Here is a 26276-nt window from a genome sequence, read left to right on the forward strand (position 1 = left end):
ATGAACATTACCGGCCTCTCTCATCTTTTTAAGTGGGAGAACTTGCACAATTGGTGGCTGACTAAATACTTTTTTTGCCCCACTGTATACAGTGCATTCGGAAAGTCCTGTTGGAAGGTGAACCTTCGCCCCAGTTTGAGGTCCTGAGCGCTCTGGAGCAGGTTTTCATCAATGATCTCTCTGTACTTTGTTCTGTTCTTTCACTCGATCCTGACTAGTCTCCCAGTCCCTGCCGCTGAAAAACATCCCCACAGCATGAAGCTGCCACCACCATGCTTCACCGTAGGGATGGTGCCAAGTTTCCTCCAGACGTGACACTTGGCATTCAGGCCAAAGAGTTCAATCTTGGTTTCATCAGACCAGAACATTTTGTTTCTCATGTTCAGTGAATCTTTAGGTGCTCTTTGGCTGACTCCAAGTGGGCTGTCATGTGCCTTTTACTGAGGAATGGCTTCCGTCTGGCCACTCTACCACAAAGGCCTGATTGGTGGAGTACTGCAGAGATGGTTGTCCTTCTGGAAGGCTCTCCCATCTCCACTGAGGAACTCTGGACTCTGGAGCTCTGTCAGAGTGCCCATCAGGATATCGGTCACCTCCCTTAATAAGGCCCTTCTCTCCAATTGCTCAGTTTTAGGAAGCGTTTTGGTGGTTCCAAACTTCTTCCATTTAAGAATGATGGAGGCCACTGTGTTCTTGGGGACCTTCAATGCTGCAGCCATTTTTTGGTACCCTTCCACAGATCTGTGCCTCGACACAATCCTGTCTCTGAGCTCTACCGACAATTCCTTCGACCTCATGGCTTGGTTTTTGCTCTGACTTGCACTATCAACTGTGAGACCTTATATAGACAGGTGTGTGCCTTTCCAAATCATGTGCAATCAATTGAATTTACCACAAGTGGATTCCAATCAAGTTGTAGAAACATCTCAAGGATGATCAATGGAAACAGGATGCACCTGAGCTCAATTTTGAGTCTCATAGCAAAAGGTCTGAATACTTACGTAAATAAAGAATTTTTGTTTAAAATTGGTAATAAATTTGCAAAAATGGTTTACGCTTTGTCATTATGGGGTATTGTGTGTAAATTGATGAGGAACATTTTTATTTAATTCATTTTAGAATAAGGCTGTAACTTAACAAAATGGGGGCAAAGGGAAGGGGGTCTGAATACTTTCCGAATCCACTGTACTACCATTCATTTTTAAAACTGGTTCCAGGGACCTTAAGATGAGTATTGTGGGCGTCCCAGAGCAAAACTGAGAATACCATAGTGTTCATTAGAGTCTCAGCTTTCCACAGAGGGGTCATAATAGTAGGCCAAACAGTATGGACGCTACAGACCAATCTTCGGGATGTCTCATGATCTGACAAACACCACTCTAACTCTGCCACCTTTCACCGCAGATGCAGAAGGGCGATATCGGGGGATGTGGCGGCCCACGCAAAAAAATCTATATCTTAAACAGACTTTGATGGGGATTTTTTATTAAGTTAATTAGATTTCCGCGGGGGCATGGAAATTGTAGGCCAAGGTTAAAATCTCACCAATTAAGTTATGCTCTTTATGTGACCATTAGTTGAAAATTATATTTTTCTAACAAGTGATCTAAGAGAAACCTGCCCTTTGGTCATACTCAGCAGTGGCACAGGCACATCACTCAGAATGCTATAGGAAGACATTTCGTTCAAAGCAATGTATTAGGGTTTTAAGGATGCCGATGCTTCTCTATCATGTGGACTAGATAACTGTGTATCTGTATGTTGTATTTCTACAAACACTGCTTTCTTTCTAATGTAGCCTATAGCTGTAATACTCTGAATAAAGATGTTTTTCATGAAAGCGGAAGTCCAAATAACTACTTACCCTATTTCTGATGTCTGGTTTGGATGCTGTCAGTCATTCCATGTGAATGTTACTGAGAGTCACTCCGCCTATCTCATCGCAGATAGCTCTAAGATAAAGAACAGAAAGTCCTAGCTAGCGTAAAAAACATTTACAAAAGGCCCACCTCAAAACATCAACAGGAAAACATACGGTCTCTAGTTGTAATCTCTTTATTCACTTTCAGGATTTTGCACAAACAAAAAAACGAATGAAATACACAAAAAAGTCGTACAGAACTGATTCTGTTGCATACCGTACACACAATAGGTGTCCAAATGAATAACCAGCCATTAAACACCAACCTAGAATCCCCTTTTGTTCATAGCAAAAAGATCCTATACTAGAGAAAACATATTCACAACATAAGTCTTCTATTAAAAAATGACAGTATGTACAGTGATTCATCATAGCTCCCTCTCATTGAAGGAAGTTAACACAGAGAACTTGTTCCTGGAGTGAAGGAAGTGCTTTAGTCATTCAGTGAGTTAAAAACAAAACAGTCTCCCTGTCAGAAAGACGGAAATGTATCATTTAGTGGCATCATAAGTGTTGAATACTCCTAGATGGTTTCCCGGACCCAGATTAAGCCTACTCCGAGTGCTCAACTAAAAAAAAACTTGCTTCATGAACAACCTCCATTCAAAGTGCTTTTTTAGTCTAGGGCTAGGCTTAAGGTTGCTTCAAGCGTCACTCTGTCGATCGACATGTGTGCATGTGGAAGGACTGAGTCTGTTCTTTTGGGGCAGCGCGCACTTTTGTCCACATTGTCGTTGCGTTCCACCCAGAGAGGAAGTCCGCCTTGTTGAAGGGGGGCAGGAATTCGTCCCTCCATGTTCAACAATAGGTACAGAAACTCAGTACTTAGTGGGAAGGCTAGAGAGAGGTAGCCGACAGTACTGGCTGGAAGAATGCTTCATGGTCTAAACATTGATAAGGTCATAAGAGAGGAGAGACAGACTCCATTCAGAAAGGCAGAATGACAGACAAAGAGTATAAAACCAACCGGGCATTTGCCCAAACTGATATGATTTAAACCCTTTACTACAGTTATTACATGGGTATAAGGGCAACTTAGGGTAAACAGTTGCCAGCCTTACAACTATCAAAGGCCAAAGGTCAGCCAATCATATCTGACAGGTGAAAACAACTGACAGCAGAAAGGGAAAGTTCCCTGGACACCAATGGAGATTCTCCATTTATTTTGGTTTTTTTTAGTCCAGAATTAGGCTTAAACCCTAAATGTATGTCCACTGCTTCGACCGATATGTATGGATGTACTGTATGTGCCCTCGTGTTTAAAAGAAAACATGTAAAAAAGTGTCCATCCAGCATCATTATGTTAATGAATCATTACAGTGACTGACTAATAGTGTAATACAGGTGACATTTCCATGGAGGGTTTGGGCATTGTCTCGTATCTTTCAACATGATAACCTGTATGAAGCATGTTCTCTAATCGTTTGGCACACACACTAGTTCAACTCTTATCAGGCTACAATACATAATAAACAAAAAACTGATTTGTAAATATCAAAATCTGCATGGGGATGATTCTAATTTCAAGGTAATGTGGTTAACTATTGTCTTTTGAGCTGTAGTAAATTCAACTCCGTAATTATTATACATAAATAGTGAGGTCGCAGGACGAGACTAATTAACATTTAAAACATAATCATCAAAATAAGAAGTTATAATACATGCATGAACTGTTAGACAAACTCTTAAGAGATGAAACTGCAAATACGATGCAGGGTAATGTTGTCGCGAGCCCCTATCAAAGAGGTTTGTCTCCGTGGTTACAGAAAGAATAATAAACATGGCTAAACGCTCCAGGCTCTCAGGCACCCGAATAGAAACGAGTTATTATGATGTAAGACAATGTCCAACGGCGTTTTCCAGAGTATTCTGTTGATTTGTCACGAAGATATGTTACCATATAAGGAAGCTCATGTGACTTGAAAGTTGTATCCAACATGGTCATGATTGGAATGAAATCTCAACTGCAGACAAAAAAAATAATAGTCAAGTATAAATGTCAATAAATTCTTTGCTTTTTCAGAAACACACACAACGACACACTATACACAACTATATATACAGACAGACAGGCATACATCCATTGTTACGTGGGTTCAATTGGAGGCTGGCGTCCATAGCCCGCTATCTCTTTGAAAGTCCGTATCTCCCGATAGTAGTGACGTCAGGAGCAGACATTTTGATCATTGTATCGTTGTAGATGGTGTCAAATATTTCGTGATAAGGAGTTTTGAAAGGAGGATAAGTCTGTCAGTCAGGCAGTCCATCCGCAGCCCTTATGCAGTGCGGTGCAATGCATTTTGGGGGCTTCAGGATGATGTCCCTCAGTTCGGGTGATGCTTCAGGTGGCCGTAGCGTGTGTGTGTTTAGTTTTGGTGGCGCTTCATGTGTAGGGCCAGGTGATCTGAACGGGAGAAACAACGACTGCAGGCCACACACTTGAAGGGCTTGGCTCCCGTGTGTTTACGGTAATGTCGCGTCAGCTCGTCAGAGCGGGCGAAACGCCAGTCACAGCCCTCCCAGCTGCAACGGTATGGTTTCTCTCCTGAAACACAGAGAGAGAGGGAGAGAGAGAATACATAAATACACGGTCTGTCCTATGACTATGGGTATGTCAAAACTGTTGAAGCCTGTGTGGCTGTTAAGACAGGGATGTGTGACACTTTGTAATGTGACAGAGAGAGAGAGCAGAATATCCTGTACAGTTGTTTTTAGAGAGAGAGAGCGAGAGAGAGAGAATATCCTGTACAGTTGTTTCGAGAGAGAGAGAGAGAGAGAGAGAGAGAGAGAGAATATCCTGTACAGTTGTTTTGAGCGAGAGAATATCCTGTACAGTTGTTTTGAGAGAGAGAATATCCTGTACAGTTGTTTTGAGAGAGAATATCCTGTACAGTTGTTTTGAGAGAGAGAGAGAGAATATCCTGTACAGTTGTTTTTAGAGAGAGAGCGAGAGAGAGAGAATATCCTGTACAGTTGTTTTGAGAGAGAGAGAATATCCTGTACAGTTGTTTTGAGAGAGAGAGAGAGAGAATATCCTGTACAGTTGTTTTGAGAGAGAGAGAGAATATCCTGTACAGTTGTTTTGAGAGATAGAGAGAGAGAGAGAAGAATATCCTATACAATTGTTTTGAGAGAGAGAGAGAGAGAGAGACAGCAGAAAATAACAAGACACTATTAACACCTACCAGGAAGCAACAACCTTTCCCTCCCCACATACCCCCACAGAAACAACTATGACAAAGTGAAAAACAAAAACGGAGTACAGCTCGTGAAGCTCTGTGGAACACTGGGTCTGTACATAGTCAATGGTAGGCTGAGAGGGGACTCTTTTGGTAGGTACACCTACAGCTCATCCCTTGGCAGCAGCACTGTAGACTACTTCCTCACCGACCTAAACCCAGAGTCTCTCAGAGCCTTCACAGTCAGCCCACTAACACCTATCTCAGACCACAGTAAAATCACAGTATATCTGAGAAGAGCAGAACCCAACCATGAAGCATCACGGCCCAATATGGTATTTGAAATGAAATGATAAAATATTAAGACCACAAATTCAAATTGGCTATACTCAAACTCTTCAACATTTTCCCTGATATTTTGGTACCAGGGATTGATCGCACCAATCTATAAAAATGGAGACAAATTTTACCAAAATAATTGCAGAGGATTTTGCGTAAACAGCAACTTGGGGAAAATTCTCTGCAGTATTATAAATAGCAGACTACATAATTTCCTTGACGAACACAAAATCCTGAGCAGGAGCCAGATTGGATTTCTAAAAAATGATCGTACAACAGACCACATTTACACCCTCCACACTCTAATTGATAAACAAGTAAACCAAAACAAAGGCAAAATCTACTTGTGTTTTGTAGATTTCAAGAAAGCATTCGATTCAATTTGGCACAATGGTCTTTTTTATAAACTAATAGCAAGTGGTATTGGAGGGAAAACAAATGATTTTATTAAATCAATGTACACTAAAAACAAATGTGCATTTAAAATTGGCAACAAGCAAACAGACTTCTTCTCTCAGGAACGTGGAGTGAAACAGAGCTGCCCAATAAGTCCAACAGTATTTAACATCTACATTCATTAATTGGCAAAAACATTAGAAGAATCGGCAGCACCTGGTATCACCCTACACAACACTGAAATCAAGTGTCTGCTGTACGCAGATGACCTGGTGCTGCTGTCTCCCACTAAAGAGGGGCTACAGGAGCACCTAGATCATCTTCACAGGTTCTGGCAAACCTGGGCTCTGACCAAAAATAAATATATATATAATGATATTACAAAAAAGGCCCGACATAAAGGATGACAAATATACATTATATTTGGACACAGTTCTATTAGAACACACCAAAAACAACACATATCTAAGATTAAATATCAGCAACACGGGTAGCTTTCACATGGCTGTGAATGAGCTGAGAGACGAAGCAAGAAGAGCATTCTATGCCATTAAAAGGAACATCAAAATCTAAATTCCAATTAGAATCTGGCTCAAACTTTTTCACTCAGTTATAGAACCAATTGCTCTATATGGCAGTGAAGTATGGGGTCCAATCTCTAATAATTAATTTACCAAATGGGACAAAAATCCAATTTTGCAAGACTGTATTGCAAGTGCAAAAAAAACCCTCCAAATAACGCATGTAGAGCAGAATTGGGCCAATACCCCCTCCTCATTCAAATAGAAAAAAGAGACATCAAATTTTACACTGCAAATTTTACGCTGCATATTGGTCCGATCCTTGTTTCACCTCTTCAGAGGAAGAGGAGGAAATCTGCCGTGACAACACCTACTATTATTATTGCTGTTGGTCCCACCATTTATTTATATATAAATTTATATTTTTATTTTTCGATATGTATACTTTGACAATGTAAGTAATAATGCACTTGCCATGTCAATAAAGTCAAATTGAATATATATACATAGAGAGAGAGAGAGTAGAATATCCTGTACAGTCATTTTGAGAAAGAGATGAGCGTTGTAGACTATTCTTCATTTCCCTATTTTCCTTTTATTTCACAACTGTGTTGGCAGTGATGTCTTCAACAGGGTGTGGTGAACACACTGTACACACATCAGTGGGCATGTTAAAGCAGGTACATCTCCTACCAACATCTGGCTATTCACTCAGAGAGAGTATTATATGGGTTCAGCGTACACTCATGTTGAATGGATACTAAATGTCAGCTTTGATAAGATTGTGATGTTGACACACAGGAAAATGTTTCCCCAAGGGGACAGAAAGAGAAAGAGCCTGAAAGGACACAAAACTGTAGCTCTAGAGTTATGAGTATCTTTCTAAATAAGACTCCAAAGCAGTGCATGGATGGCTAGAGCAACGATCAACTTAATGAAAACACATTTTCTATTGACTATTTTAAGGGCCTTTTAAGTGACAAATAAAGTAAGGATTTCACCCCCCCCCCTTGTGATGGGGAATAGAATCTTGTTTTGTGCAACAGGGAGGGGCAATTGAATGCAAGCTTAACACAAAAAAAATGAAGGTAAAATGTCAATTGTTTAAAACATTTCTAGCCTGTCGATCTATGGGTAACAGGGTTGATGTTTTATGCTCGACCCGTTCAGTTTTCCACAACAAAACACCAGAAAATGACCCAAAAGAACCAGCTCAGCTGCTTTTACACTGTGATTTGACTATTAGATGTTCAATGTTTCTTTTGAAACAAATGTTTTAAAAGGTGCAGTTTCACCATATTAAAACAGTTCAGTTCACTTAACAGGGTGGACCTTAAAATCTTGGACCTTAAAAACATGCTCTTCTCCCGTGAGGTGAAAACATGCTCTTCTCCCGTGAGGTGAAAACATGCTCTTCTCCTGTGAGGTGAAAACATGCTCTTCTCCCGTGAGGTGAAAACATGCTCTTCTCCCGTGAGGTGAAAACATGCTCTTCTCCCGTGAGGTGAAAACATGCTCTTCTCCCGTGAGGTGAAAACATGCTCTTCTCCCGTGAGGTGAAAACATGCTCTTCTCCTGTGAGGTGAAAACATGCTCTTCTCCCGTGAGGTGAAAACATGCTCTTCTCCCGTGAGGTGAAAACATGCTCTTCTCCTGTGAGGTGAAAACATGCTCTTCTCCCGTGAGGTGAAAACATGCTCTTCTCCCGTGAGGTGAAAACATGCTCTTCCCTGCTCTTCTAATGTGAGGTGAAAACAATGTGAGGTGAAAACATGCTCTTCTCCTGTGAGGTGAAAACATGCTCTTCTAATGTGAGGTGAAAACATGCTTTCTCCCGTGAGGTCTTCTAATGAGGTGAAAACATGCTCCTCTCCTGTGAGGTGAAAACATGCTCTTCTCCCTGTGAGGTGAAAACATGCTCTTCTCCCGTGGTGAAAAAACATGCTCTTCTCCTGTGAGGTGAAAACATGCTCTTCTAATGTGAGTGAAAACATCTCCGTGAAAACATCTTCTCCCGTGAGGTGAAAACATGCTCTTCTCCCGTGAGGTGAAAACATGCTCTTCTCCGTGAGGTGAAAACATGCTTCTAATGTGAGGTGAAAACATGCTCTTCTAATGTGAGGTGAAAACATGCTCTTCTCCCGTGAGGTGAAAACATGCTCTTCTAATGTGAGGTGAAAACATGTGAGGTGAAAACATGCTCTTGAAAACATGCTTTTCTGTGAGGTGAAAACATGCTCTTCTCCCGTGAGGTGAAAACATGCTCTTCTCCTGTGAGGTGAAAACATGGTGAGGTGAAAACATGCTCTTCTCCCGTGAGGTGAAAACATGGTGAGGTGAAAACATGCTCTTCTCCCGTGAGGTGAAAAACATGCTCCTCTCCTGTGAGGTCTTCTTCCCGTGAGGTGAAAACATGCTCTTCTAATGTGAGGTGAAAACATGCTCTTCTAATGTGAGGTGAAAACATGCTCTTCTGTGAGGTGAAAACGTGATGAAAACATGCTCTTCTCCGTGAGGTGAAAACATGCTCTTCTCCCGTGAGGTGAAAACATGCTCTTCTCCCGTGAGGTGAAAACATGCTCTTCTCCCGTGAGGTGAAAACATGCTCCGTGAGGTGAAAACATCTCCCGTGAGGTGAAAACATGCTCTTAATGTGAGGTGAAAAATGTGAGGTGAAAACATGCTCTTCTAATGAGGTGAGGTGAAAACATGCTGAAAACTTCTTCCTGTGAGGTGAAAACATGCTCTTCTCCCGTGAGGTGAAAACATGCTCTTCTCCCGTGAGGTGAAAACATGCTCTTCTCCTCACATGAAAAAGGTGAAAACATGCTCTTCTAATGTGAGGTGAAAACATGCTCTTCTAATGTGGTGAAAACATGCTCTTCTAATGTGAGGTAAGCTCCCTGAGGTGAAAAAAACAGCCATTTCAACATGCTCTTCTCCATGAAAACATGCTCTTCTCCCGTGAGGTGAAAACATGCTCTTCTCCTCACATGAGAAAAGGTGGTGTTAACATAACTTAAGCTCAACTTGCAAAAACAGCCATTTCAACTACACATTTCACATGTTTTTGTTGTTGTAAGGGAGGATGCCATGAGTACTGATTAGATCGAGAGTATTACTCATTAAAAACAGCTAATTGACAATCACTACTGAAGCAGGGGCCCAGAGGGTCATGGGGGCATTGGGTGAGAGGGGCCAGGGGTGAAGGGTAAGGTGTTTTGGGGAGTGTATTTGAGTTCAGTCTAGCTCTGCTCTCATCTCTGGGTCAAAAGCATCGCCTCTCCATCCTTGCCATTATTATGTAAACAATATAATGAGATAGCCCTGCACATACAGGCCCACAGATCAAACATGTTGCCTGCTTCCCAAATCGCACACTGTTCCCTATTTAGTGCAGTACTTTTAAAAAGGGCCCATAGAGCTCAAAAGTATTGCACTATATAGGGAATATGGTGCCATTTGAAATGCACACGTTGTCTGATTTGATCTCTAAACAAGCTAACAGAGGCTCAAGTGCAATTGGTTGTTCTTCAAAACACAGGTTAGGGCTGTGATACTGTGAATGTTGCTGAGGCCTAGAAAAGGGAGCTGTTTAACTGACAGCATCACAATAATACACTTCAGCTATTTGGTCAGGTGGCAGTTGTGCAACGGTTGAGTTTTTATCAGCCTAACATTGCCACATACACATGCACGCGTTTCAAATGCACGTACGTAGAACACATACTCGCGCGCGCGCGCACACACACACACAAGCACACTCTTCTCTCCTGAAGGGCCATTGTCTGTTTTATGATGGTGCCTACAGGGTTTTACTGAAAGACAGCAAACAGTCCCAACTCTCTGTGAAGCCCATAAACCATCCACAGGACATCCTTTGTGAGCTTCGCAGCTTTATAAACTGTTTCTGTTTGTTAAGAGGGCAGGGGGCCTCATCAGCAACATACAGTCATTCGTAAAGTATTCAGGCCCCTTGACTTTCCCCACATTTTGTTATGTTACAGCCTTATTCTAACATGGATTCAATTGTTTATTTCCCCCTCATCAATCTACAGACAATGTCCCATAACAACAAAGCAAAAACAGGTTTAATTAAAATGTATATAAAAAAAACTGAAATATCACAATTCCATAAGTATTCAGACCCTTTACTCAGTACTCTGCTGAAGCACCTTTGGAAGTATTTACAGCCTCGAGTTTTCTTGACGCTATAAGCTTGGCACACCTGTATTTGGGGAGTTTCTCCCATTCTTCTCTGCAGATCCTCTCAAGCTCTGTCAGGTTGGATGGCGAGCGTCGCTGCACAGGTATTTTCAGGTCTCTCCAGAGATGTTCGATTGGCCACCGGCCCAAACTGCCAGGACACCAACCCTCCAAGATCCCCCCTCCCCCCACACAAAAATCAAATAAAAAAAAGACTCCTCTCCCTTCATTCCCCATCCCCAACCCACTATCCCCCAATGCACCAATAACCAACAAAATGATCAAAAGAGAAAAATGAAGGAGAACAAACAGAAAAAAAACTATCAAAAACAAAGGACATCAAGGAATCAACTGTTTGACTGCATGTGAGGCACTATTTACATGTGTGTCCGTGTGTGTGTTTGAATAGGAGCGTATGTACAGTGGGACAAACAAGTATTTAGTCAGCCACCAATTGTGCAAGTTCTCCCACTTAAAAAGATGAGAGAGGCCTGTACTTTTCATCATAGGTACACTTCAACTATGACAGACAAAATGAGAAAGAAAATCCAGAATATCACATTGTAGGATTTTTTATGAATTTATTTGCAAACCCCACCTCTTTAAGGAATACCTAGGATAGGATAAAGTAATCCTTCTCACCCCCCTTAAAAGATTTAGATGCACTATTGTAAAGTGGCTGTTCCACTCGATGTCATAAGGTGAATGCACCAATTTGTAAGTCGCTCTGGATAAGAGCGTCTGCTAAATGACTTAAATGTAAATGTAATGTAAATGCAAATTATGGAGGAAAATAAGTATTTGGTCACCTACAAACAAGCAAGATTTCTGGCTCTCACAGACCTGTAACTTCTTCTTTAAGAGGCTCCTCTGTCCTCCACTGTAACAACGTTGCCCCTCATTGTCATTCAAACTTTTTATTTGGTTTATTTTGACTTTATTTTTGACTTTATTCTTTGACCTTCTTTGAATCTACCATAAAGGCCTGATTGGTAGAGTACTGCAGAGATGGTTGTCCTTCTGGAAGGTTCTTCCATCTCCACAGAGGAACTCTGGAGCTCTGTCAGAGTGATCATCGGGTTCTTGGTCACCTCCCAGACCAAGGCCCTTCTCCCCCATTGCTCAGCTCTAGGAAAAGTCTTGCTGGTTCCAAACTTCTTCAACTGAAGAATGATGGAGGCCAGTGTTCTTGGGGACCTTCGATGCTGCAGACACTTTTTGTACCCTTCCCCAGATCTGTGCCTCGACACAATCCTGTCTCTGAGCTCTACGGACAATTCCTTCGACCTCATGGCTTGGTTTTTGCTCTGATATGCACTGCCAACTGTGGGACCTTATATAGACAGGTGTGTGCCTTTCCAAATCATGTCCAATCAATTGTTGTTGTTGTTTTATTTGACTTTTGCAAAAATGTCATTATGGGGTATTGTGTGTAGATGGATGACGAACATGATTTATTTCCTCCATTTTAGAATAAGGCTGTAACGTAATACAATGTAGAGAAAGGAAAGGGGTCTGAATACTTCCCAATGCACTGTAGTACTGTAGGCTACTCGGCTCAGACACACCAATACCATTTGCTTGCCAAGAGTACTTACACCTCCGAACATGATTTGCAAAACTGAGAGCGCACTGATTTTACATGTAGAATCAGGTGAAAAATGTGTCTTTCCATTGGATTTCAATCCATTTTTGACCTCACCCCTATTGATTTGAACATCACTTTTTGTACATATTTGCCCATACTAAAAGTGGTCAGGAAGTCACTTTTTGGACTTGAATGCCAAACCGTTTAGGAGTTCGAGGTCCTCAAACTTGACCCATTTTGTATTTCCATGTCTTCTTGACTGGAAAAAAAATAAACGGTTGAATTTGGATACCATTTAAAAGCTTACAAACAGGGTTGTCAGACTATTTTATATAGTTTTTTTTTTTAAATGCCCGAGTCGGGTTCGAATCAAGCCCACTGCCCTTTGACTCGTGGAGGAACGTCTACTTTCGATGCACTCATTCCACGTGGTTGAAACAGAAACAGCTCAAAGGTTAACAGTTTTATTCCCAGTGCGTAAGGTTAGGGCTATGGTTTGGGGAAGGTTTACAACGAAACAATAAAAAACGACGTGCTCGAGTATCATCAGTATTCATAGCATTCTTAGTGCTTGCTAGAGCATTGGGAACTTCCCGAGCTCAGTGGTCTAGGCAGCGCGCTCCGCCTCATCCTCATGAGTGCTGGGAGATCTAGTGACCAGCCTGAGCCTAAATTAGGCCCACAAGTTAATGACGTTTATTTAAATGTTTTCAAGACGTAAAAAAAAGAATAGTCTAATCATTTACACATCAAAGAAAAGGGTCAGCTCAACAAGATAGTTTTTGTATAGGCTCAAATGCATAAACATCTTGACAGCTTTACAAAATCAAATATTAACACAACACAATACAGGTTTACAATCCACACCAAAGACCAGAACCATATTGACAAATCACCCATAGCCCAACTATAAAACGTGGGTCAGCATCCACACTGGAGGAAGGTTTATCATTCTACAGTAGGCCTACATCTGTCAATCAACTGATGGCCCAAATCTGCTCATCAACTCAGCCACGGAAACACATTATTATGGGTTTTCGCACCTTTCATTGTGTGACAATGGACATGCTAACGGGTAACCTACAGAATGTTCCCTATTGGAATAGAATAGAATCCAATAACAATATAATATAATATTGCAACCATCGATGGCACTAGATTATCATCAGCTGATCTCTTCTGAAACAGACAACGTGTGCATCTCAAATGGGCTGCAATCGGAGGCTGGTAACTCTAATGACTTTATCCTCTGCAGCAGATGTAACTCTGGGTCTTCCTTTCCTGGGGCGGTCCTCATGAGAGCCAGTTTCATCATAGCGCTTGATGGTTTTTGCGACTGTACTTGAAGAAACTTTCTTTCAATATTCCTGATTGGCTGACCTTCATGTCTTAAAATAATGATGGACTGTCGTTTCTCTGTGCTTATTTGAGCTGTTCTTGGCATAATATGGACTTGGTCTTTTACCGAATAGGGCAATCTTCTGTATACCGCCCCTACCTTGTCACAACACAACTGATTGGCTAAAACCCATTAAGAAGGAAAGGAAGTCCACAAATGAACTTGAAACAAAGCACTCCTGTTAATTGAAATGCATTCCATGTGACTACCTCACGAAGCTGGTTGAGAGAATACCAAGAGTATGCAAAGGGTGGCTACTTTGAAGAATCTCAAATATAAAATATATTTAGATTTGTTTAACTGTTTTTTGGTTACTACATGATTCCATATGTGTTGTTTTATAGTTTTGATGTGTTCACTATTATTCCACAGTACAATGTTGAAAATAGTACAAATAAAGAAAAACCCTGTAATGATTAGGTGTGTCCAAACTGTTGACTGGTACTGTATATGATGGTTGTATAGACAGTATGGACAGTATATGAACAGAAAAGGCGTGTACAGCAGTAGTTATATAGGACAGGCCTTGACTAGAATACAGTAGATACTTCTGAAGTGGGTAAATGCAGCAGAAAATATCTCAGAGACAAAAGAGACATCTGTACATGGTGAACAGCCAGGCATGTCTCAGTCACACACACACACACACACACACACACACACACACACACACACACACACACACACACACACACACACACACACACACACACACACACACACACACACACACACACACACACACACACACACACACACACACACACACACACACACACACACACACACACACACACACACACACACACACACACACGCACGCAACGCAGACATACATACACACACACACACAATAGGCCATATTTGAAAAGAAAATATTTACAAAAGAAGAGGCCACATGGCTAAGTATCTAGTATCTAGACTTAGTAGTTCCCAAGACGTGTGAGCGACCTGAAGCCGCATGTATCAGGAGACTCAGAGAGGGAGGGCTGATTTAGGATAGACCTGCCATACAGCCCCAGGTCTATCATTGACTGGTTGGATGACTGAGAGTGAAATCAGATTGTAGGCTACTCAGAGCTTGGATAAGTTCTATCATGGCATCCAACAGATTCTACTCTATCTTCATTCTGTTCTGTCGCTCATCCTCTGAATGAGTAATCCCGAAAATTGTCAGCCAGAGGTGTCCATTTACAGAAGTGACTACATCGAAACTGCTTCTCTCTCTTCGTTATCCCAGCTCCCTCTCTCTTCGTTATCCCAGCTCCCTCCCCTCTTTTCTCCCTCCTCCCTGCTCCTCCCCTCTTTTCTCTGAATAGGGAGTGAAAAGCAGGAGGAACAGGTTTTGGCCCAGTCAACCACAACTGTGTTTTCTCCCTCCCTTCATTCCTCTCTGTTTCTCTGGGCTGGGGGAAACCTGCGGTGGCTTGTACGGGCATGCATTAGCACAATAAGAAAACATCTGTTTCTGAAAGTTTAGAACACCCTTTCTCTCTCTCTCTCTTTCTCTCTCTCTCTCTCTCTCTCTCTCTCTCTCTCTCTCTCTCTCTCTCTCTATCTCTCTCTCTCTCTCTCTCTCTCTTTCTCCCATCTGTCTCTCTTCTTTCATCCGTCCGTAGTGCCTCCATGTTTTTGCTTTGGTCTCAAGCCTTTAACATAACCAATCATGATGCCCTCCTTATTCAGTACTGTACATGTGCGTATGTCCGTGTCTGTGTTTCTATTGGTGTAAGTGTATAGAGGAAGTTACTCTTTCTTACCGGTGTGTGTCCTTTGGTGTGCTTTCAAGTGAGAGCTCTTTGTGTAAACCTTGGTGCAGCCTACAAAGGGAAAAGAGATGTTAGTATCACTGCACTGACCATGGAGCAGTATTCAACATTGACCTCTACGGTATTTCATTTCACCATGTCTCGGTAAGCAAACTAACGGAATCATGAACCTCATCTCCTGTATCTGTGACCATACACGGTTTAGTCTTTAGCACATTAGCCTTTTGCAAAGTATCTCTTTCAATGACCAAAAGGGCACTTTGGGAGCATTTATTCATTCATTCATTCTTCCAGTATCCCCCTTTCCTTTCCATCCACCCAGTATCAGGGGGCTCACCTGGGAAGTCACAGAAGTGGATCCGTCTCTTCTCCAGCTCTGGGTTGTTCCGTCGGTTGTACCTGGGTCCCGTCAGCACCCCCTGTCCATGGGCCATGAGCATGGAGTGGTGGGACATCTGGGTGACCTTCAATCCCAGCCTCGTGGAGGCCTGGTAGGGGGGAGGAGGGGTGAGCAGCTCTGCCTGGTTCTCAGGACTACCCGGCTGGGAGTTGGGGGGTGAGGGAGGTAGGCTGTGGGGCTGGGACTGGGGCGATGCGGTGGTGTGGTGGTGGTAGAAATGCTCCGGCATCGCAAACGACGAGTCACCACCGCCGTGACCCACCGTCGTCAAGGAGACGCTGTTCAGGTTTATCATGGTTCTACCGTTGCTGGCTCCGCCGGTCCCTGGTTGGCTGCTGTGGGAGAGGGTCATTGTGAGGTCAGCTCCACTGACAGGAACAGGCATCTGGTAGACCTGTGGTTTCTGGGGGCCAATGTACAGCTCTGTGTGTGTGTCTGAAACTGGGTGGCCACCGGCAGCCATGTCGGGTTTGATAAACATGGTGTTGACGGTCTGGGGCATGCTGAAGACAGACGTGAAGTCAGGCAAGGTCTGGATGGTCTGTATGGAGCAGGGCACTGGCACATCCACACCCGGCTCTGTCTTGATGTGTTGGAGTAGGTGATTTTGGTGGGCCTGGTGGTGCTGCTGGTTAGGCTTGTTGGGCCGGTACAGGCCAGTGCGGAGGTGGGTGGTGTTGGGGAGGATGAGGTTGATGTTGACGCTGTATGGGGCCGTGTTGGGCTTCTCCTCTGAGAAGTACTCGTCCACCAACGAGGCGCTCTCTCTGCGGTTCTTCTTGTCTGTGGGGGCCATGGAGGGAGGGATGAGGGGGCTGCCTGGGGTCTGGGAGAGGTATTTTTCCATCTCCAACCGGATCTAGAGAGAGAGAGAAGGAAGAGAGAGTGAGTAGTGTTTCAATACAGAGCCAAAGTTGAAAAGGTAGACACTCGTGCATCCAGGATGAGTCTCTTGTTGGGGTACGAATTCACGTTTTCATTCAATTCCTTTAAAAACCCTCTCAGCTAAACCTGTAGTTGCTCTTTATTGATTCTGTCACTATGTGGGATTGTGTTGGTATAAAGGTGGAAGTGACATGGCACAGAGGGGGATGGAGGGGGTATCTGTCTATAATGTCTCTGTCTGTCTGGGTGTGTGTCAGTTAGAGAGAGACGCCAGGAGAACTGGTGGTACCAGGACTCTCTTCCTCCCAGCATCCAACCTCTCTCCCTTCCTTCCTCCCCCTTCCATTCCTCACATTCCAACCTACCAATGGAGCTCACCACCGTGGACGAATCAGAGGAAGGGAGGGAACGATGGAGTGGAAGACACATGGAAAGACTGCCTTAAATGTTTGCTGCCACAAAGGTAACTTAAAAGGGAAAACATTTCAAAGTAGACACAATGCATGGCGTTTGTCCTTTGGCGCGGAAAAGCCACCAGAAACAATTGCGTTCTAACTACTAGAGAGTGACTGTTGAGGCCCGGCCCTGTCTGTTTTTTAAATGTTTTCCTCTTTCATTTATCATCTCTCTCTCTCTCTCCCCCTATGAAATCTGAAATGATCTATCCATGGCTTACTTAGCCCTCTGCCAGCCCTACAGGACATGTCTGTGCAGGGTGCAGTGCTCGCTAAGTAAACAGACAAAACAAAGGTGAGGGCATGAGAAAGAAGGAGCGAACACAAACACTACACTGCCTCCGCTGACAATTATAAATAGAAACAGAGAGAACTCATTTGATTCTACCAGAGATGTCATGGGACAGCTAGATCATTTCAGATTACAGAGGGAGAGGGGAGCGAGAGATGAAAGAGATGATAGATTGAAAGAGAAAAACCTGAAAGTTCTCCAAACCAAACCATCAGCCCATTGTAACTCTAGATGATTGACTAGCTTTTCATTTAGATACCATGTTGTACCCAAGGGCTTGTTAAAACGAATCCCAAGAAGCAAAAAAGAGGACTTATTAAGATAGTCCTATTTTACTAGGAAAGTTACAAATGAATGCCAGCTAAATAAAGAACTGTAGCCTAAATCAAATGTGCTGCAACTCAAACACACCACTGTTGGTTCTATGAGTTACTGAGGCCAAACACTGGAGCACAAAGAGCCAATCCAAGGCAAAGCCCAGCCAATTGGTTGTGTACAAATGATTCAATGAGCTGTTGATATATTGAGGCTCTATCCAGCTGTACATAATGGCTAACCCAACAGCAGGTACAATGAAGGGGAGAGGACATTTCATCAGGCCTATTATACCTCCACAGCTATTTGAAGTGCCAGCTATGTCAACACTGGCTGCATTATATATTTCCCAATCTCTTCCCTAGCAACCCCAGTGTTGATGTGTTTTTATACACACACTCTTGAAGGGCTATCGCTTTATGGTCACTTCAACCTGTGTGTGAGTGTGTGTCTGTGTGTGCGTGTGTGTGCCTCCAGAATATAATGGGCCATTTATCACTAGTGAACCCCACCGTCTCTCTCAAGCACCTCTGCCCCACAGCCCCTTCTGACATCAGTGCAATCTGACCAGGGAGAGAAACTGAAATGTAAAACCAAGTATTTAACTGGAAAATGGCTTCTTTCTATGTGTATTGAGAGCTCCTCCTGTTTGAAGCTGCTCCTTTTCAGGACAGGGCACAAACGGGTCTTGTGTTATTCGGGTGCTGACAGGCAGGCTAACCCAGCGCCCTTGGCAGTGCTTCCCCCTCTGGCCTGAGCACAGGGGGTTGGTGGCGCCTTCATTTGGGAGGACGGGCTCATGGTATTGACTGGAGTGGAATCAGTGGAATGATATTAAATACATTAAAACACAGGACTCTCTTCCTCTTCCTCCTGTTTGATGCCATTCCATTTGCTCTGTTCCAGCCATTATTATGAGCCATCCTCCCCTCAGCAGCCTCCACTTGGCCTGAGTGCCCTGGATCCTGTTCATTAGGCAACAAATGGAAGAAAACATATTGATATAGGGAGAGACTACAATAAGAAACGTTCATTTTCTGTTGCTAAACTTTTTCTGCTGTGTGTTTAAATGAACACCACCCTGGTTCCTCTCCTTCTACCCTTACCCCACTCGCCACCTGTCCCCCCTCCCCCTCGTTCCCCCTCTTCTGTCCATCCCCTTTGTGTCAGAAGAAGAATGGAGTACCACTAAACCCTGGCCCAAGACTGAGTCTGTTAATGATTGTAGACCAGACAACTGCTATACGCCAAAGCCCAGATAACAGAGAAGAGGAGGGAAGAGAAGAAAAGAGCCAACTTCTTATCAGCTCTTTTCTGGGTTATGGGGTAGAGTCAGGGTCCACGTCCCGAATGGCACCCTACGTAGTACAGGGCCCATAGGGCTGGCCAAAAGTAGTGCACTATGTAGGGAATACAGGGTGCCATTTGGGATGCACCCAGGGGGGTTTTCACACTTAAGGTCCATGACCATGACTGTGATTTTGAGTTCAGATATTTAGTTTAGATATTAAACTAAAGTCAAAATACCAGCCAAGTCAATACTGTGCAATGAAAGATGACTAATGTCACATTTCATACCAAGTCACCAAGGTTAACTATGAGTAACTATAGCAACTATGCTGTCCAACAATACGATAATGCAATAAAAATGCCTTTCAGACCATTGTTAGCCATGCAAATCTATCTGCAACTAATATCCAAATCAGCATCCAACAACACCACTCAAGAGTTCCTTGTGGCCAATAGACTATCCTCCTCCTTACCTGCTCAGAAGTCAGGGGTCAGGATATCCCACAGACAAATGGTCCTGTCTCCTCAATAATGATCCTTTATTAAAGGGAAATACCTGAAATGTGTCTTCCGCATTTGACCCAACCCCTCTGAATCAGAGAGGTGCAGAGGGCTGCCATAATCAACATCCACAGTGCCTGGGGAACAGTGGGTTAGGAAATGGTGTGTATGTTTCCTGGGATCATCTCCATAAACGATCACTGATAGCCATGGGAGGGAGGAGGGAGGGAGGGAGGGAGGGAGGGAGGGAGGGAGGGAGAGAGAGAGAGAGAGAGAGAGAGAGAGAGAGAGAGAGAGAGAGAGAGAGAGAGAGAGAGAGAGAGAGAGAGAGAGAGAGAGAGAGAGAGAGAGAGAGAGAGAGAGAGAGAGAGAGAGAGAGAGAGAGAGAGAGAGAGAGAGAGAGAGAGAGAGAGAGAGAGAGAGAGAGAGAGAGAGAGAGAGAGAACCTTTGATACTGAAATGATGTTTTATGGCTACTGGCATGATGATAAGACGTGTTGTTTTGGCTTTTTTAGGACCGTCACTTTGAGGACAGTCAGTCATCTTGGTTTGTGAAAAATAATGTAGTGTCATATGAGTATTGTTGAGGTTTCCTGAACTCAGTCCTGGCGCATGTTTTGTGTTTTCCCTAGGGCACACAAACTAAATGTGTACCCAGAGGGCACCCCAGGATCAAGTTTGGGAAACCCAGACTTAGACTGCTGATCAGTAGTGTAAAGTACTTAAATAAAAACACTTTAAAATACTATTTTTGGGGGGTACCTGTACTTTATTTTACTATTTTTGAGCACTTTTACTTCACTACATTTCTAAAGAAAATAATATACTTTTTACTCCATACATTTTTCCTGACACGATAAGTACTCATTACATTTTGAATGTTTAGCAGGACCAGAAAATGGTCTAATTTAAGCACTTATCAAGAGAACATACCTGGTCATCCCTACTGCCTCTGATCTGGCAGACTCACTAAACATAAACGCTTCATTTTGAAATGATGTCGGAGTGTGCCCCTGGCTATCCGTAACAAAAACTATATGGTTTGCTTAATATAAGCAATTTGAAATGACTTATACTTTTGACTTTTGATACTTAAGTATATTTTTTACAATTACATTTACTTTTGATACTGAACTATGCTTAAAACCAAAAAACGTTTATAGACTTTTACTCGAGTAATATTTCTATTAAGGTATCTTTACTTTTACTCAAGTATAGCAATTGGGTCGTTTTTCAACCACTGCTGTTGACTGGTGGTGACATAGAGTCTGGTCAAAGAACGTCAAAGCGCTGTGACTTGTTTAGACTGGCCATGGAGTATGAGTATTGAGACATATAGGAAACCACTGTGACTGGTAATGACCATGTGTAGTCTGGCCAAAGAGTTTGACTGGCAGTGTAGCATTAGTCTGGCCATTTACAGTCTGTTTATTGACAGGGGATAATAACACAAAAAACCCATACAGAGAGACGAGAGACGAATCAATACACAAGTGAGTGCTTATACTTGTCTACACTGTAAACCTTCATGGAGCCACGAAGGATTCAGTTGGTTTTGGAGAAGGATGCCACAGCAGGCTAGAAACACGCAGCAATCAGTTAACCAAACTACATTTTACGCAAAGAGAATAGCAAGGAGAAAAAGTCATCTATAACACAGCAAACAACAGAACACCGGGGAAGCTAAACGCTTTCAATGAGCATTCAGCGTGGTCATGGTAAAGTCGATGCCCTGCAGTTGGTAGGCAGGCACTGTAAGTCTATCATGTCTAGTATCAAGCATCTAGCGTACTTACTACAGAGAGCTGATCTGTGGCCCACCATGATGATAAGGCACTGGAGCGTACCATTGACTGGCTGTTCGTGGGGAAACACCCCCAGCATCACCCCTGTTGGTGCAACTCCCTGGTGCTTTGTTTACCCACAATACAACTCACCTCTCATCTCAATGAGACACAGCACAAATCTCCTGCTCAAAATCAAATGTCCACTTCTCAAGATTCTGACTGATCTAGTCTAAAAGTATGAGATAAAAACACATGCTGGATAGAATAAATACAACACACAGATAAACATAAATGTATCTATGAATGAAACGGATTCATTTAAAAAGTAATACACTGTTCCCTCCCAAACACTTTTGGTTTCCTTTCACTAGCTAGTGTAGTTATATGGATGTATGCCAGAGGTGACTGTTGGAGAATGGGGCAGACCTGTAGACCCGATGCAAATGGGCTGTATTGCATTTGCAGTCAAATGGCTAGTCAAACTAAACGCCACTGACTATCTGAAAAATGTCTATAAATTCTGCCTCTAAAGTGACCTGTTTAAGTCTGACTATGGCCTAAAACAACCTCGGGGAATGAAGAAAGATAGGTCTAAATTCTGTCTCTAAAGTTACCCGTTTAAGTCTGACTGTGGCCTAAAACAACCTCGGGGAATGAAGAAAGATAGGTCTAAATTCTGCCTCAAAATGTCCTTAATTCCTCTGTAATTACTATGCAGTTACAGGTAACTACACCGATATATCTACAAATCCCATGTGACTAAATGGCGCCAGTGCAACCAGAGACATTGTAACAGCTACAGAATGTAAACTTTCGATAGGTCTTTACACGAACGAAACTGCAGTGCTTCGTTAGATCAGATAAGGTCATTGGAATACCCTTTTTGACTTGAGCACATTCAACCACAGTGACTGGAGGTTCACAACAATAGCCAACTACCGGGAAACATAGGCTCATCCATCAGCCTTTTTCCCTTGGCCTGCAGTTACTTTGCCTAGCTTGGTATTGTATCACCCACCTCCTGCCCCAAGCGGCATAGAGATAGATTATGGATAAGCGCCCTAGTCTTTTTGTTTACTTTATTTGATCATTTAAAACAAGGTACACATACCAAATGATTAAGAATCATTGAGGATAAACACAAGAAAGTTGACAAGTTATTTCTATTGTAATCCTCTTCCATGATAGCGTTTGGTATATGTGGCAGGACAAACCAAATAGAGCAGGGCCCTGTACAGACAGGTCTAACTGCATACTGCTGCCATGACAGGCATGGCCACAGTCTTAAAGATGAAGGCGCTAGTTGGAACCAAACAAGGTTCTTGAGAGCGATGCCATACGGGAACCATTTTAGGGTCTCTGAAGAACCGTGAATTGGATGGTTCTTTGAGGAACCATACAAAATATCCCAAACCATAAATAATTCAGCCCTCCAGGACCGGATTTTAATAGCCTTGCTTTAGGGTTTTAAGCCTTATTGAAATATTTCCCAGGATGCCTTTCGAGTGAATTTTAGCATTACCAGAACCACCCGTGACTGTGTTTGCTAGTGACAGAGGAATGGTTGCTGCATTAATTCATGTTTAGTCATGTGGAATCCTAAGTGAATATGTTGTCATTAAAATGAATAAATCTCAAATTCGAGACAGAAATTCCTAGGCCCTCAAAATATGGTTTAATGGCCTCGTTTTACCCTAATACAGTGGCCTGAAACTCATAGTTTACAGGTCACATCAGGCCTGCAAGTCATATTATGATGGTTTGCTAAGTGATGTGTAAATCCTATTGGAATCCAGCCAGAGTAGGGATATCTGACATTTAGATATTTTCTTTTAGGTCTGCCAGTGTTAGGAAGACTGAGATATGAGACTACATTAAACATCTAAACTGAAACAACCATTGCAGTAACGGGTACAATGAGTCCACGTAATAGTTTAGAAAAAAAGACATGTTATTTATATGTGAGTAGCATAAGATTAATTCATGAATAAATATAGATACAAATCTAACAATTCTAAAAACCATCCTGCAACAGAGCATGTTAGGAAAGATGATAATGATGGCTGTGGTTTTGGTTCAACTCTGGTTATTAACACCAACAGTGGGGTTATTTAACCACGCAAGAGTCTTAATTGAACCTTTTACAGTGTTCATTTAACACTTGAATCAACACTAGAAGTGTTACACGGAAAAATCAACACTAGTTCTACATAGCTACCTCAATTACCTCGCACATCGACTCGGTACCAGTACTCCCTGTATATAGCCGTGCTATTTGAACTCGTTACAGTTGTTCGCTGTGTATCCTCATCTCTATTTCTATTTGAATATTTACCTTTAACTCTGCATTGTTGGAAAAGGGCCGGTGAGTAAAGGCATTTCTCTGTTAGTCTACACCTGTTGTTTTACGAAGCATGGGACAAAGAACCTCTGATTTGATTTCGTTAACGCGGATGAACGGCTATGAAAGGGACACATACATTCCAGATCCCTTTTAGAGTTCTGAAGAATCATAGATGCCCCTTCAACAACCTCACACTTAACTCAAAGGTTCTTTATCGGACAGATTTGTCGTTAACAGCCGAGGAAAGAACATGTAAGAATCTTCAGTGCGGGGAAAAGGCGACATCATTAGACTGCCTTGAAGCATCGATTCCTATACGACACAAAGACATGTCTCTGAGGGGAAAATGGCCCTATATTTAGTTCATATGAACCCAGTGCCCTGTCCTTTAGGGAATGTGGGCATATATTAGAGAAACTAGCCTAATGACAGTGCCCTCTCTTGTTGATACAGTGGTGCCATGTTAATTACTAATAATGAATAGTAACTTAATCGACTTCATAAGTTCCATTTCAAAAAGTAAAACTATACTTCTCGAACTTTTGATTGCAATATTGTCTGGAATGAAACGGGCCATATTCCTATTAAATCTATCATTAGCCTCAATCCAACCATGAAGAAAGACAGTAAATGACAATCATAACTAGGTTAAACACACCAGGGGCTATATATGATAACATAAATCCACATCAATTAATTGCTGTCAATTCTAAAGTGATCTCCATCAACGGTAAGTGGACACCCTCAGATCCCGTTCAGCGGTTGAGATTGAGCCAGATGTTGCTGGGGAAACACGACACCAGAAGGGGAACTGAACTACCTGCAGGTGGGGGTCGGGATCTGGGGTACACCTCACACACACCCTCTTAAAATCAACAGGAAAGACAGATCATTGCAAGGCAAATGCACAATAAAGAACCCACAATATGATGGGTGAGAATCTACTGAGAACGTGGAGTATGTGGCACTGCATGTGCAAATGCGGACAAATATTAGTAATAATAATATGGACATATGTATAAGAAAAACGTGGCCAAATTAAGGGTATAATTAATCCGTTTGGTCTTGAACCATAAGAAAATATTTTGTCGATGTGTTAAATTATATTATACAGTTTACTTGCACCTTGATCGATCCTGTTTCCCGCAGAGCTAAGTCAAATTATTCACGTTAAACCCTATTCGGTTCTATTTGCACACTTAGTTCGTTGTCGATAAAGTGCCAGCTAAATAAATACATATATTTATAAAATAATCTTCAAACGAATGCAACGCAGGAAAAATATGAATTTATAATGAACAGATTGACAAATCTTTAACAGAAAAAAATCGGAATCAATTTGTAGGCCTATTCAACAACAATCGTGCTTGCGTCGAGTAACAATCGTGCTTGCGTCGAGTAACGCCTGGTTAACAATGCCATAGGCTTTTGTTTCCATAGGCTAACCTTTTTGGAATATGGACAATCCTGTGTATTGAATAGGCCTACATGTGCTCTTTCTCCCAAGAACAATAAAATACGTTATTCACTGTTATGCATGATACGAATAGGTTTATTGTGATTTTAGATAAGCGAAGGACACCTGAATGGAACGATTCACTTTTACAGTTTTCGCATTGAGACTATTTCTTGAGTGGGAGTGTCCCACTGTTCAACTGACTACAGAATATGAACCAGGAGAAGGGCGGAACACGGTGGAGCCCCTGGCCGCACCTGGGCTACCTCCACTGGGCAAAAGATGTCATTCTCACCGCGGGTTTCACTTCCTCGAACACGGACGAGTCCTCTGCGCCGTCGGCTCCAGACATCCGCACAGGCTTCAGCTGCGTGAAAACAGCCCTCTCATCTGTGTGTGGAGGATTCATGGCCAGTCCTACACTAGTTGCCATAGTTATCTCTCCGATAAAACGTATTCAAATAGCGCTTCCTTTATAAATATGACTTATGTAAAGTACATATAGATTTGACAACTGTTGCGTGATAAGCGCGTCGCTGTCGGGTCCAGGTGCGCGCAGTAATTCCAAATCCCTCACTGGCTCACAGGTCATTTTACCTGCGCTCAAGTAAGCCAAGTGAGACCTGGAAGTCATGATTGACAAAAAGATTAGCCAATTCAAGCGAGGGAGTGTCCTCTACCCCAATCACCTGTGCCGTAGGTGTTTTTCACGTGGGTGATGAGGAAACTACATAATGGAGAAGGAGAGAGAAAGGGGGATGATGTTGGAAGAACAAGCATGGTTGTTAGTTCATAAACAGCATATAGCCCAGTTATAACGTAGATATTTCACACACAAGCGCACTCACACAAACGCAGGCACACACGTTTGTGTCCCTGAGGGTTTGTGTGTGTATTTCAGTAGGAAGAGAAAAGGCAGTGAAACCCGAATCATAGTAAATAAATGAACTGGCTGCCACAACATATTAATGATCGAAAATAGAAAATCTGATCTAAAACAGGACTAGAAAATGTCCGCTTCAAGATAAATGTAACATAGTTCCTGTGAGAACAGACCCGGTCTTAGAAATGGATAGTGTTTATATTGCGTCATAATAGTGGTAGATTGGCATTCTTGTGCTTTAGAATTCGAACACCGTAATCTTGGACGTGATGTAAATACTGGCACGGTTCCGATATAAACATGATACAAGAGGCACACATTTGTTTTAAACGATAACCTTTACTTAACTA

General features: G+C 42.5%; 1 protein-coding gene and 1 long non-coding RNA gene across 20 annotated transcripts; one reads left to right on the forward strand and one right to left on the reverse strand.

Moving 5' to 3' along the window:
• Positions 1-2039: 2039 nt before the first annotated feature.
• On the reverse strand, positions 2040-25639 carry klf5l (Kruppel-like factor 5 like). Its single transcript, XM_035748432.2, has 4 exons — positions 25339-25639; positions 15656-16577; positions 15310-15369; positions 2040-4466 (listed from the first exon to the last, which is right to left on the reverse strand). The coding sequence occupies exons 1-4, from the start codon at positions 25474-25476 to the stop codon at positions 4288-4290; spliced, it is 1299 nt and encodes a 432-aa protein (XP_035604325.1). The 5' UTR covers positions 25477-25639; the 3' UTR covers positions 2040-4287.
• LOC127914588 (uncharacterized) lies at positions 4473-10735 on the forward strand. Of its 19 annotated transcripts, none has more exons than XR_008088935.1 (6): positions 4473-8068; positions 8479-8530; positions 8583-8634; positions 8873-8924; positions 9090-9141; positions 9326-10735. It is a non-coding gene; the product is annotated as an uncharacterized LOC127914588 (long non-coding RNA). The 19 variants fall into 19 exon arrangements; XR_008088943.1 differs by lacking the exon at positions 8583-8634 and adding an exon at positions 8762-8813 and having other exon boundaries at positions 8899-8950; XR_008088941.1 differs by lacking the exon at positions 8583-8634 and adding an exon at positions 8762-8813 and having other exon boundaries at positions 8899-8924.
• Positions 25640-26276: the final 637 nt, after the last annotated feature.

This window comes from Oncorhynchus keta, chromosome 33 (assembly GCF_023373465.1).
Source record: "Oncorhynchus keta strain PuntledgeMale-10-30-2019 chromosome 33, Oket_V2, whole genome shotgun sequence".
NCBI classification, from domain to species: domain Eukaryota; kingdom Metazoa; phylum Chordata; class Actinopteri; order Salmoniformes; family Salmonidae; genus Oncorhynchus; species Oncorhynchus keta.